Source organism: Artemia franciscana, chromosome 19, assembly GCF_032884065.1.
Source record: "Artemia franciscana chromosome 19, ASM3288406v1, whole genome shotgun sequence".
Lineage (NCBI taxonomy): Eukaryota > Metazoa > Arthropoda > Branchiopoda > Anostraca > Artemiidae > Artemia > Artemia franciscana.
In genome coordinates this window covers 32,057,257-32,071,855 of record NC_088881.1, presented here as the reverse complement: position 1 = coordinate 32,071,855, position 14,599 = coordinate 32,057,257, and the positions used below count along the sequence as shown (strand labels likewise).

Genomic DNA, 14,599 nt, shown 5'->3' with positions numbered 1-14,599 from the left:
TTACTTACAAGTCTCCTACATGTCTTACCACTGGAACCAAATTGGTCTTACCATCAAATATACCGAAAACAAATAATAGGTACACCAACTAGCAAAAGTTGCGAACCTCTCATTGCCGAAGATGATTATGAGCTAAAAGCCGACTGTTGCTTAAAACTCCCCTATATGTCTCACAGTTGGTATCGGCCTATTTTTGGTTTCAGTGTGTACCTTACTATTGACGTTGTCAGCCCCTTTAAAATTTCAAACTGCTATATTAAATTAAGGATTTTTCTACCAAAAAATGGATGACATATACTTTGATCAGCTCATCAAGAGCTATCGACTGCCGTCGAAAAAAAAATCGTAGGCCAAGTTTCTAAGGTCATCACTTAGAAAGGAGCAAAGGATAAACTCTAATTTCTTTAGCAATGAGAGAACTTCTAAAGTTTAAGAGGCACATCTGATACCATTTCTCTACCGCAATCCAAATTGCGAAAAACCGAATGATAAACTCAGCTGAAATCACGAACGGAAATGGGTAGAAACAACAGATGGCAGCACTTTCGGTCCCCACTTTTTTATTTCTGTAATTTTTTCTATTTATCACTTAAAGAGGGTATATTGGCTGTGGCGCCGGGTAACTGCTGCATATATTTAACACTTATAGACACTTTCCGTAAAAACCGCAGAGGTTAGACCCTTACCACTTTCCACGAATAAGCTGAAATCAGGGTGCTAGGAAAAAAAAGAAAGAAAAACGACAAAACCAAAGTATTGCTCTTGCAACACAATAATTAGTGACACCAGGACTCGAACACCTCTTCTCATGATTTCAAGTCTAGCGCGCAACCACTGGACTAGATTTTTTATTGATAGCGCAGATTGAAAAACTCTTTAGATTCAAAATCAGATTTACAGCTTTACTTAATTCTTTTATTCTCTGGAAATGTTTAACATCCTTAATTGTTTTGAATTTTTCCATTTGATTTCTATTCATTTGTCGCCCAAACTCCTATTCACGTCCAAGTCACAATAGCTACCATTGATACATATTTAATCTTCAATGCTTTCTGTTAATAACAGATATTATTACATAAGCGGAAATTTTAAGTTTTAAGCGGAAACAAGAATAAATGCATGTTTAGAATGCATAATAAGTGTTGCGTCAAGCATTTTAATTACATTTTGAAATTGCTATTTTCTTTGAATAAAACCCGAAAAAAAGGCATGACAAACAAATAAAAATTGACGTGAATAACCTACAAATAACTTCAAAATTAACCCAAACAGTAAGCAGTACCCTAACCTTGAAATTGTTACTTTCTTAGAATAAGAAAAAATTAACACGAAAAGAAATAATGTGAATAAGCAATCGGAAAGTAAAAATAGGCTTAAGAATAGGCTATTCCCTAATCTTGTAATTCGTATTCCCTTATAATAAAAAAAACGAAAACTATAACAACTTAGGTAAAAATTAAGGTGAATTATTTGAAGTAGAGGCTGAAATAGCGTAATGAATAAATTTAGTGCATTACTATATACTAAATGTGTGCAGTATTTACGTGTATTGGAGTTACTGGAGTAAATTTTAGGAGAATGAAGTTTCATTGATATCTTAGACCACTACTATTACTACTAACAACTCACTGTAGTACCAACCCGCCTAAGGCCAACACAACTACGCATGCTCCTCATCCATCCCAACTTTTACTGTTTTAAAAAGTAGAGTTGAGAGAAAGAGTTAAACTTTAGCGTAAAGAGCGGGGCGTTGAGGAGAGAACAACCACTCTCATGTACGGAGTAATTTCTGTTCGTTTTAAGTTTTAATGTCGCTCCTTATTTGCAGTTTAAAATAAAATAAATTAAAGTTTTACTCTTTCTCTCAATTCTACTTTATTAAACAGTAAATAACTTTAGCGTAAAGACCGGGACATTGAGGGAGGAACAGCCCCTTTCATACATGGAGTAATTTCTGTTCGTTTTAAGCTTTAATGTCGCTCCTTATTTTCAGTTATAAAAACATGTTTTTTTTTTATTTAATTTCTGAACGTCTTTGAATTAATGCATGTTTTTATTTTGGCTCTCCACAAATGAACCATTAAAACGAAATTTGCGTATTAATTTTTTTTTGCTAATTGGCTTTCTCTTAGTTTTGATCAGACGATTCTGAGAAAAACGGTGGGAGAGGAGGCCTAGTTGCCCTCCAATTTTTCGGTTACTTAAAAAGGCAACTAGAATTTTTGATTTTTAACGAACTTTTTTATTAGTAAAAAATATACATAACTTACAAATTAACTTACGTAACGAACTTCTATATTCGTATATTTTCATTATGTATATGAGGGGGTTTGCCCCCTCGTTAATACCTGACTATTTACACTAAAGCTTTAATTTTGTTCCGATTCTTTAAGATTGGCTCCTGAATCACAAAGGCTGTAGAATAAATAGTTGAAATTCTAAAAATACTTTAGTGTAAAGAGCGAGCTATTTAGGAAGAGATGGACCCCCTATATGCGTAATAATCTCTGTTCTTTTTAAGTTTTAATGCTGGCCCTTATTTTCAGTTGAAAAACTTTTTCATATTCGTTTTTTCATTGTTTTTATGGCACTTGGTATTAACCAAGTGACATATAGCAGTCCCCAATTCTGTCGGTCTGTCGGTCTGTCGGTCCCGGTTTTGCTACTTTAGGCACTTCCAGGTAAGCTAGGACGGTGAAATTTGTCAAGCATATCAGGGACCGGACCAGATTTAAATTAGAAATAGTCGGTTTTCCCGATTTGACCATCTGGGGGGGAGTGGGGGCCCGGTTAATTCGCAAAAAATAGAAAAAATGAAGTATTTTTAACTTATCAGCGGGTGATTGGATCTTAATGAAATTTGATGTTTGGAATGATATTGTGTCTCAGAGCTCTTATTTTAAATCCCGACCGGATCTGATGACTTTGGGGGGAGTTGGAGGGGGGAAAACCTAAAGTCCCGGTTTTGCTACTTTAGGCACTTCCAGGTAAGCTAGGACGATGAAATTTGGCAAGCGTATCAGGGACCGGACCAGAATTAAATTAGAAATAGTCGTTTTTCCCGATTTGACCATCTGGGGGGGGGGAGTAGGGGCCGGTTAATTCGGAAAAAATAGAAAAAATGAAGTATTTTTAACTTATGAGCGGGTTATTGGATCTTAATGAAACTTGATGTTTGGAATGATATTGTGTCTCAGAGCTCTTATTTTAAATCCCGACTGTGTCTGATGACATTGGGGGGAGTTGGAGGGGGGAAACCTAAAATCTTGGAAAACACTTAGAGTAGAGGGATCGGGTTGAAACTTGATGGGAAAAATAAGCGCAAGTCCCAGATACATGATTGACATAATCGGAACTGATTTGCTCTCTTTGGGGTAGTTGGGAGGGGGGGGGAGTAATTCTTAAAAATTAGAAAAATGAGGTATTTTCAACTTACGAACGGGTGATCGGATCTCAATGAAATTTGATGTTTAGAAGGATATCGTGTCTTAGAGCTCTTATTTTAAATCCCGACCGGATCTGGTGATGGGGGCGGGGAGTTGGGAGGGGGAAACCTAAAACTTGGAAAACACTTAGAGTGGAGGGATCGGGATGAAACATGGTGGGAAAAATAAACACAAGTCCTAGATAGATGATTGACATAAACGGAACGGATCCGCTCTCTTTTGGGTAGTTGGGGGGGGGGGGGGTATTTCTGAAAAAAAGAGGTATTTTTAACTTACGAACGGGTGATCGGATCTCAATGAAATTTGATATTTAGAAGGATATCGTGGCTCAGAGCTCTTATTTTAAACCCGACCGGATCTGGTGACATTGGGGGGGGGAGTTGGGAGGGAGAAACCTAAAAATTGGAAAACACCTCCAACGAGTGGAGGGATCGGGATGAAACTTGGTGGGAAAAAAAACACGAGTCCTAGATACATGATGGACATAACCAGAACGGATCCGCTCTCTTTGGGGTAGTTGGGGGGAGGGGTTAATTCTGAAACATTAGAAAAATGAGGTATTTTTAACTTACGAACGGGTGATTGGATCTCCATGAAATTTGATTTTTAGAAGGATATCGTGTCTCAAAGCTCTTATTTCAAATCCTGACCGGATCTGGTGACACTGGGGGAAGTTTGGGGTGGGGAGACCTAAAATGATGGGAAACGCTTAGATTGGAGGGATTTGGATGAAACTTGGTTGGAAAAATAAGCAGAAGTCTTCAGACGTGATTTACATAATTGGAATGGATCTGCTCAATTGCGGGGGGGGGGGGGGGGTAATTCTGAAAAATAAGAAAAATGATGTATTTTTAACTTACGAAGGAGTGATCGGATCTTCATGAAACTTCATATTTAGAAGGACCTCGTAACTCCGATATCTTATTTTAAATCTCAACCGGATCAAGCGTAATTGGGAGGGGCAGTTGGGGGGGACCGGAAATCTTAGAAAATACTTAAAGCGGTAAGATCAGGATGAAACTGGATGGGAAGAATAGAAACCTGTCTAAGATACGTGACTGACATAACTGGACCGGATCTGATCTCTTTGGTGGAATTGGGGGGGGGGGTAATTTTGAAAATTGAGGTATTTGTAACTTACGAAAGGGTGACCAGATCTTAATGAAATTTGATATTTAGAAGGATCTTGTGCTTTGAAGTTCTAATTTCAAATTCCGACCAGATCCTGTGACATTCGGGGGAGTTGGAGGGGGAACCGGAATTCTTGGAAAACATGAAAATTGGAGTATTTATATCTTACGAATAGATGATCGGATCGTAATGAAATTTGATTTTTAGAAGGAATTCATGTCTCAGAGCTCTTATTTTAAATCCCGACCACATCTTTTGACACTGTGGGGATTTGGAGGGGGAAATCTTGGAAAAACACTTGGAGTGTAGGAATCGGGAATAAGCTTGGTGGATAGAATAAACAAATGTCCTTGATACGTGATTGACAGAATCGTACTGGATTCGCTCTCTTTGGGGGAGTTGGGGGGAGGGGTTCAGTGATTTGGCGAGTTCGGTGCTTCTGGACGTGCTAGGGCGATGAAAATTGGAAGGCGTGTCAGGGAGCTGCACAATTTGACTTGATAAAGTCGTTTTCCCAGATTCGACCATCTGGGGGGCAAAAGGGAGAGGAAAAATTAGAAAAAATTAGGTATTTATAACTTACGAGTGGGTGATCGGATCTTAATGAATTTTGATATTTAGAAGGACTTTGTGACTCAGAGCTCTTATTTTAAATCTTGACCGGCATTAAGCCTCTTATTTTCCGTTTTAAATCAATCTATTGATTCATAGAATTTTGTTAGAGCTCATACCATATGATCTCTTGGCTCTTAGCTCTTCTCGCCTCGTCACAAGTGCCATATGAGCCCTTAGCTCTTGTTTTTTTTAAATAATGCTTGAAAATCCTGCGCCCCCTTCATGGAATTTCTCTTCCCCGTGACAAATTCCTCCAAGGGAAGATCTTCCCACGTAGCCCCCTCCCCTCAAGCCCCCCAACCAAAAAATCATCCTGAAAAGGTTTGTACACTTCCAAATAATCATTGCTGTATGTAAACGCTGATCAGAGTTTATAACTTGCAGCCCCTCCCCTGGGGACTTTGGGGGAGTAAGTCAGCCCCAAAGACATATTTATTATGTTTTCGACTATACTGAACAAAATGGCGATCTCAAAATTTTGATTCGTTGACTTTGGGAAAAAATAAGCGTGGAAGGGGGCCTAGGTGCCCTCCAATTTTTTGTTCACTTAAAAAGGGCACTAGAACTTTTAATTCCCGTTAGAATGAGCCCCTCACGACATTCTAGGACCCCTTGGTCGATATGGACCCCTGGAAAAAACAAAAACAAACAAACAAATAAACACACACCCCTGATCGGTCTTATGGCAAAAAATACTAAGTTCCACATTTTTGTCGATAAGAGCTTGAAACCTCTACACTAGGGTTTTGTGATACGCTGAATGCGATGGTGTCATTTTCGTTAAGATCGTATGACTTTTAGGGGGTATTTCCCCCTATTTTCCAAAACAAGACAAATTTTTTCAGGCTCGTAACTTTTGATGAGTAAGAATAAATTTGATGAAACTTATATACTTAAAGTCAGCATAAAAATCCAATTGTTTTGATATATCTATATCAAAGGCGGGTCGCGGGGTGGGTCGCTCCGTACTACAGTTCGTTACCACGAACTGTTTGATTGTTTTTTTCATGGAAAAAATAAAATTTTGTATCTATTCCGTTTTTTCTATAAGAATCCATAGTACAGGATGCTGTATAAATAAAGTACTCAATCAGCGCTCAACAAGTTCCTCGAACAAGATTCAGCACGCAAGAAGCTCCATGAACAAAATCAGTTTCACTAGGGGGAATGTTAATGTACAAATCTTACGAAGAGGAAAAATCAACTTGTTACAAGTTCCACGAGCAAAAATCAGCACGCAAGAAATTTCATGAAGAAAATCAGTTTTATGAGGAGAAAAATCAATGTACAAGTTCCACGAAGAGAAAAATGAACATTTAAACAGTTTTACGAACAGAAATCAACACGCAACAAGTTCCAGAAACAAAAATCAGCACGCAACAAGTTTCATAAAAAAAATCGGTTTCGCGAAGAGAAAAATAGATATATTTTATTTTTGCGAAGAGCAAAATCAACACGTAACAAGTTTCACGAACAAAAATTAGCTCGCAACAAATTTCATGGAAAAGATCAGTTTTATGAGGAGAAAAATCAATGTACAAGTTCCACGAAGAGAAAAATCAGCATTTAAGCAGTTTCACGAACAGAAATCAGCACGCAACAAGTTCTACAAACAAAAATCAGCACGCAACAAGTTTCATAAAAACATCAGTCTCACGAAGAGAAAAATCAATGTATAATTTTTGCAAAGAGCAAAATCAACATGTAACAAGTTTCACGAGCAAAACCCAGCTCGCAACAAATTTTATGAAAACAAATCAGTTTCACGAGGAGAAAAATCAATGTATAATTTTTGCGAAGAGCAAAATCAACATGTAATAAGTTTCACGAACAAAAATCAGCACTCAACAAGTTCCACGAACAAAAATTAGCTCGCAAGAAGTTCCATGAACAAAATCAGTTTCACTAGGAGAAATATTAATGTACAATGCTCACGAAGAGAAAAAATCAACTTGTAACAAGTTTCACAAAAAAAAAATCAACACGCAAAAAACTTTCCACGACCAAGAATCAGCACGCAAGAAGTTCCATAAAGAAAATCATTTTTATGAGGAGAAAAATCAATGTACAAGCTCCACGAAGAGAAATATCAACATGTAAGAAGTTTCACAAACAGAAATCAGCACGCAACAAGTTCCACTAACAAAAATCAGCACGCAACAAAATTCATGAAAAAATCAGTTTCACGAGGAGAAAAAATCAATGTACAAGTTTCAAGAAGAGAAAAATCAACATGCAAAAAGTTTCAAGAACAAAAATAAGCACGCGAAAAGTTCCACTAACAAAAATCAGCACGCCACAAGTTCCACGAACAAAATCAGCACACAACAAGCTCCAAGAACAAAATCAGTACATTGTGCTCAAATCACACTTTACTTAGGCAGTACTATTGCGCTACCTATGTTAACTGGGAGCTAATACATTGGAACAGCTAAAAGGCTAGAAATTGGTTCGAAGAGCGTATATCAGCAATAATTTGCTCCAAATATTATAGATTAATACTTGGTTGAATTAATTGTAGGAAATAATTCAACCAAACTCGGCTCATTTTTTGTGTATGTCAACCAAATTTTTGACGCATTTGAAGCAGTTACCTCTAACTGGAACTTCAAGACCATTGCAAACGTTACCTACCATCTAAGTCCATCAATATTGGAAAACAACCCACACTTAACAGTAGCTTGGAAAATTATTGAAATAAATATTTTTTAGAAATGAAATGATTTTTTTAGAATTTTGAAATGAACATTAGCAATTATTTTCTCCCTTCTCTAATTTCAAAAAAACAATAGCCTTAAATCTTCACTCTGATTGGTTCATCACTGTGTCTACTATGTAACTTGAACGTTCTCAAAGTACACTGAACCAGATTTCTCGATTTTTTTTCTAAGATATTGCTCGTATTATCATATTATGTTGCTTGTACAATTATTACCACACCGGACGTTATTAAGATGTGAATTGTGTTTATAGTTTTTTCCACTTTCTTTATATGTTTTGTTTAATTTAGTTTGTTTGATTGTCTTTTTTTTTGTCGTTTATATAGGCTTTCGGACGTGGAGACGAAACATTAGGAATTTTATTATATATTGTTTGGTGTTTTGTTTTTTGTCCACTGTCCTGTTCCAAAATATTTAATCCGTTTTTCTGCATTTCATCTGCATAATTTTGTAAATCGAAATGCCGTGTTGTCGAAGAAACTATCGATTTGCACTAGCCTTTTTTGTATGACTTTTAATGCCTTTGAAACGCTTTTTAAAGACAATTTTAATAGAGATAATTTAAAGAAATGGTGCCTTAAATCTTAAGTCTGATTGGTTAATTCATAACATCTACGCAGGAAAATGTGACATTGCTCAACTCAACAAATTATGAATGATATACATTATTGAAGTAGATGTAGTGCGTGGTTTGTATTTATCCACGACTGTGACTGCAATTTCACCCGGGCATAACCATCCACAGATCTGTGTTTAACTGCATTCTATAATCAACGCAGAATCCGTCTTGATAGTGACTTGGCATTACAGCGTCCGAAAGAGTTTTTTGCCCACATAAAAAGGTCATCATTTTTGATTGTGTCATTTTTGAAAATATGTTCAGTTTGTCCTCAGACAGCTTCTAAATTTTGTATTCTATACAAATTTAGTGTTGGTACAATTTTAGATGAAAAATTAACCTTTAAATACGTGTTTCGATTTATATAGGTTTAAAAAGCCTTAATAGATACAAATTCAGTTATTCAACGATAACACAGGGACTCCCAACTGGAGAAACGCTTGAGCACTTGCCCCTGGGGGGGGGAGGTCATGGAGTCAGACTATGATTTCTGCGAGTGATTTTTCTCTACACTATACTTCAGAAAAATCTTATAACTTAACCTAGAGGGGGTGTGAGAGAGCGTTATAAGACCTAAAGGGATACAGACATGAAAACAGGATTGGGAGCCCCTGATCTAGTAAAATATATTCAAACTGACACTGGATTATTTAGCCTGTGGAAGTTGCTCAAATAGTAAGGTTAAATTTTACTCTTTCTTTTCAGGCATTCGAGGTTGAAATCTAACAGGTTCAGACTTACAGAGGATTCATTAACATACGACAGATGGCTTGTGACGGCTGTTGATGGTGATGCCACTCTTGCATGCGCCTTTGTTGAAGCCTCCATTGATTCTGGATGGAAACCTATTTTAATTGGGAATGCCTCTTGTTGCCAGTACGATTTAATATTATTATTTTTTTCTTCTATTTTTACATACTCGTATCTACCAAGACACGTGGTCCCATGAACTAGTTGGCAATGTTCCAGAAGGGGAATCAGTTCATTGGGTGGCATATAATAATTAGGTTAATGATCAGGCATGGGGCTTCAACTACTACTAAGAACTCATTGTAGCACCAAGCCATATGAGGCCCACATAGCTGCGTATATTCCTCCTCCACCTAAATCTATTTAAAGCTTCCCTCTTCACACCCATCCAGTAAATTTTTAATTTCTCTTAAATCCTATCTTGTGACCTTTTCCCACCTCCATCAGGAGGACGTGCTTTTCGTCTAATGGTTAAAACGTGCTTTCATTCGCAAAAGTGGTCTAGTCATTTTAATATTTCTTCCATTATAGTCCTACATTGATGTTCTTCAGGTATGGTGCTTCGTATTAAGTGCCATATCATATAATAGTTTAGGTACAATAATTAGTAAAATTAAGTTGGTGATCTTATAAGAGAAAAAACAAAACAAATGGTATACATTTTTTCATATGTGATTTTTGGTTCTTGAAGTAACCTTAACCAAGACGGGTAAGTCAACTCAGAACTGCCTGTAAATATTGATATATGTATTGTAACAGAGTGGCCATAACGGTGTAGTGTGGCCATAACACGAAGCAAAAAGGCCTAAGTGAAAATTTTAACTGGAACAGTAGCCTACTCTGCTCTTTCAGTATGAAAAAACATACAGTACTGGAGGCAGAGATATCATCAAAATGAAGGGTATTTGGTAATTTTTTGAATTTGCAAAAAAAAAATATCAATGCAAATATTTTTAAAACAAATTCCGAAAATGACAACTGTGGTTGTCCTTCATCTGAAAGATAAAATATACTTAAATGTCTGATAAGTTGGTGTCAATGTTCCGATCATGACTGAATAAATAACTCTGCGGTCTAGTGTAGTGATGTGTTCTGATGAAAGGAGTTGAAGAACTTTCCACACCACTGAGGAAACATGAATAGGTATCCAAATAAGCTGGGATTCTCTATTCGCACAAGCCGTATCTTGACGACAAAAGTGGCAGTCATGAAGATTCAGTGGAAAGGGAAGCTGGCTTAGAAGACCCCAAATATTTTGAAATATTTGCTACGCTTCTTAGGTTCTATTCAATTTTTCGTGCTAAACTGGTATTATTAATGAGATCTGAGTTATGTTTCTGTTTCCGGAGATACCATACTTTTTCATTGAGTTAAAGCTGTATTTAAATGAAAATTGCCGTGACTGTCGACTGAAAAACCAAAATATTTGAAAATCGGCCACACTTTTGTACTATCTGTTAGCTGGAACATTATTTTGCGTTTTCAGTACCAGAAAACATACAATATTGGAGGCAGAGATATCATCAAAATGAAGGCTATTTGATAATTTTTAAATTTCCAAAAAAAAAAATGTCGATGCAAATATTTCGTCTGAGAGATAAAATATACTTAAATTTCTGATAAGTTAGTGTCAATGTTCCGATCATTGATGAATAAACAATTTTGCGGTCTAATTTAGTAATGTGTTCTGATGAAAATCTTGATAGGCGGATGATATCTTGACGGCAAAAGTGGCAGTCATGAAGATTCAGTGGGAAGCGAAGCTGGCTTATAAGAGCTCAAATATTTTGAAATATTTGAAAATTTGTCAAACTTCTGGAGTTCTATTCAATATTTTCGCTAAACTAGCATTATTAATAAGATCTCATTTATTTTTCTGTTTCCGAAGATACCATACTTTTTCACTGAGTAAAAGCTTGTATCTAAATGAAAATTGCCGCGACTGTCGAATAAAAACCAAAATATTTGAAAATTTGCGACACTTCCATTGTTCTAATCGATCTTGTCACTAAACTAGTATTATTAATATGGTTTCAGTTATGCTTTCATTTCCAAATATACTATTCATTTTCATTAAGTGATTGATTTTAAAAATGAAGCAAACAATTAAATTCATAGATCATTTTAAAATGAGTGCAAAAATCTTAATTGGGGGCCAAAACCCACTAGTGAGGAAAACTTTCAACTAGTAGCCATGTCTTGCCAATTCTAGACAATTCTAGCCAATGTTTAGCCAATTCTTGTCTTTTTCACGAATGTTTGTCTGGCAGCTGTTGTCTGGTTGCCAATATCGGATGGAAAAGCTGCGTCAGCTTCTCTAGGCAGCTCACGAATAACGCCCTTAGAGTTAAGTCCTCTCGGAAGACACCAAATATTGTCAAATAACATTGCTTGACTTATTTTACAAGAGATACTAATTTTAACACATGGAAAAAGGAAACGAATATAATATTTAATTGTATCAATTTCGGCATGATCAGACGATTAATTATCTGCCTGGCACCAATGAATCCTGAACTCACTCGCGACGACCACTTTAATCTGTCGGGCGTAACTTCCCGGGCAATTTTCAGCCAGTCTTTGTCCCATCTCCAGCCATGCCTCAGAAAATTGCCCAATGTTTATAGCTCCTTCTTGGATTTTTGCCAAACATTCATCTTCAGTTCAAAATTTTGTCATCCCAACGAAGGCACTGGCTTGCAGTTGAGAATGTCCGCACAAATCGCACCTTCGGGGTGACGCAAGGTGTATCCAAGGAGCTTCAGGCAATCTTCTTCGGTGGCAAGGTATAGCTTTTTAGTCTCGTTACAACTGCTTCTTACTTCGCTATTGAGAGTTCCAGACTACCTGCTAGTGCGGATTATATAATACAGGGACTGACGATCGAACGAGTACAAGCTCGTGCATCATCTATCCCGAGTGGCCACGTCTTTCGAACGTATAGTAGTACAGCTCGAATGAATCTTGCATAGACTCTGACTTTCGCTTTTGTTGAGATCTCATGTCTGGCCAAATAAGTTCTTTTCAACTAGTAAAATAGTAAGACACATGGTACTTTTTTCAGAATTGTACTGATTGAATTTTCGTCCATACATAAAATTATTTTTGGCAAGGGACATCAACCGCTCGAAGTGAATTTTGAAGAACCAACCTTAATAGGGAAGAAGAAGAAGAAGATGTTTATTATTCAATACAATACAATACAAAATACAATTCAAAATGGAATTACAATACACTTATTTCCCCTTTGAAAGGTTCCATGGCCGATATACAAGGGGGAAGAACCACTTTTTTACAATAAAAGTTGTACATCTGAAATTAGCATCTCTTTCCCTTATGTTTGCAGTTAGTTGTACTCCAGTGTCATCATAGTGTCAATCTAATGGTGAACGTTTGTGAAATTTTTTGCAAAAGCTCTTGCAATACTCTCCAGAGTTTGTGCAGCTAGAATCGCTGCCAAAGTTGTTTGTACTAGAATGCTTTGGACAAATTTCTGAAGCAAGAATTACCACTTTCTGAATACTTTCACTTGGGTTGTGCTTTTTCTTTCTCTTCTTGTGAGAAATTTTGGCGAGAATTTAGTAAAGTCTTTACAACTTTGTTGGTGCCAAAATTTAACTGGATTATTAGGAGTCGTTAACAAAAAAACGACGAGAAGACTAATATCAAGTGGTTTAGCAGCCTTAAGTGAAATTTGTTTTAATCTTTTCTTCTGCATAATTGACTTCATTTAGCGGCTAGCTTATTTGCAAATATTATTAGGAAAAACAATCCAGTAGGCATTTCTCATTTAGAATTCCGCCACCTCTATTAAACCTATAAGGTGGGGGGGGGGTATATGTGTTTTGTCCAGTTTGCAGAAATTAGAGGCAACGCTATAGCGTTGCACACAGTAAAGGCCATACGGCTCCAGTGTTTTATTAATTTTTTTCCCAGAGGCACTTCATATGGAAGAGGCCGGCGTATAAACTTCAGTTGGGCTCATTAGATTGAAAATTGGAAGTTCTAGTGCCCTTTTTTAAGAATCAAAAGTGATCGGGGGCAACTAGCCCCCCACGCCCGTTTTTCGCCAAATACATTCGATAAAAATTTTGAGATAGCAATTTTGTTGAAAATAGTTCAAATATCAAATAGCAAAACTCCGGGGTCGACACAACCCCCGAGGTCCCGGTGCAGCTGTTATAAGTTATGCCCTGGGGGCATATATAGTTCTTATGGAGGGGATGCTCTTTTAAACCTCAGATAGGGCTCAACTGATTGGAAATTGAAAGTTCTAGTTCACTTTTTAAAAGTCAAAGAGATCAGAGGGCAACCACCCCCCTCCCCACACTATTTTTTCTCCAAACACATGCGATAAAAACTTTGAGATTGCCAGTTTTTGAACAATAGTTCAAATGTCACATTACAATATCTATGGGGTCAACGAAACCCCCCAGGGCCCGGGGGAAGGCGTTGTAAGTTACGCCCTGGGGGCATATGTTGTTCTTATGGAATGGATACTCGTATTTACTTCAAAGAGGGCTCATTTGATTGGGAATTGAAAGTTCTAGTTCATTTTTTAAGAGACAAAAGAAATCAGAGGGCAACTAGACCCCTAACCCCTTTCCCCAAATAGATTCGATAGAAATTTTGAGATAGAAATTATGTTAAAAATTAATCAAAGATCATATGAACAAAACTCCAGAGTCGTTACAACCCTCCACAAATTATTTGTCACAAATCAACTTTTCAAAACAATGAACACTCTAGCGTAAAGAGCAAGACTTTGAGGAAGGGAGAGGACCGTTCATATACGGAATAGTTTCTGTTCGTTTTAAGTTTTAATGTCACTCCTTACTTTCAGTTAAAAAAGCTTGTTTTTTACATTTAATTTCTGAACGTTTTTCAACTAATGCAGGTTCAAATTTGGCCCATAGCACATGAAAAATTAAAACAAATTTTTAATTATAAATTTTGGTATATTTATTCCCGTGTTTTAGTGCAAACTCTTTAAAAATTGGGACAAACAGTCAAACTTTAGCGTAAAGAGCAAGGTATTGTGGAGGGGGCAACCCTTGATATATGGAATAATAATTAATACGGAATCAGCATAATAAGCTGATTCTTTTTTATTATTATTCAAACTCCGTTTTAGAGTTTCGGTTACTATTGTGCCGAGTCACTCCTTACTGACAGTTCATTACCACGACCTGTTTGATAGGGAAGGAATCTAGGTAAGAGAAGAGTTTTATGTATAGATATAGGTTATTTTTTTTATAACGAATATGGTAATTATAGAAGTTCTTAACATCCTGAATGATTGTCTGCCGCAGTAAAGT

General features: G+C 36.7%; 1 protein-coding gene across 1 annotated transcript in view; it reads left to right on the top strand.

Moving 5' to 3' along the window:
* The window catches only part of LOC136039568 (uncharacterized), an 89,343-nt gene that overhangs the window by 34,054 nt on the left and 40,690 nt on the right, over nucleotides 1-14,599 (top strand). Inside the window, exon 2 of the mRNA XM_065723409.1 lies at nucleotides 9,237-9,407. Within this exon, the coding sequence (XP_065579481.1) occupies nucleotides 9,237-9,407 (171 nt within the window). The remainder of the gene's footprint in view (nucleotides 1-9,236; nucleotides 9,408-14,599) is intronic.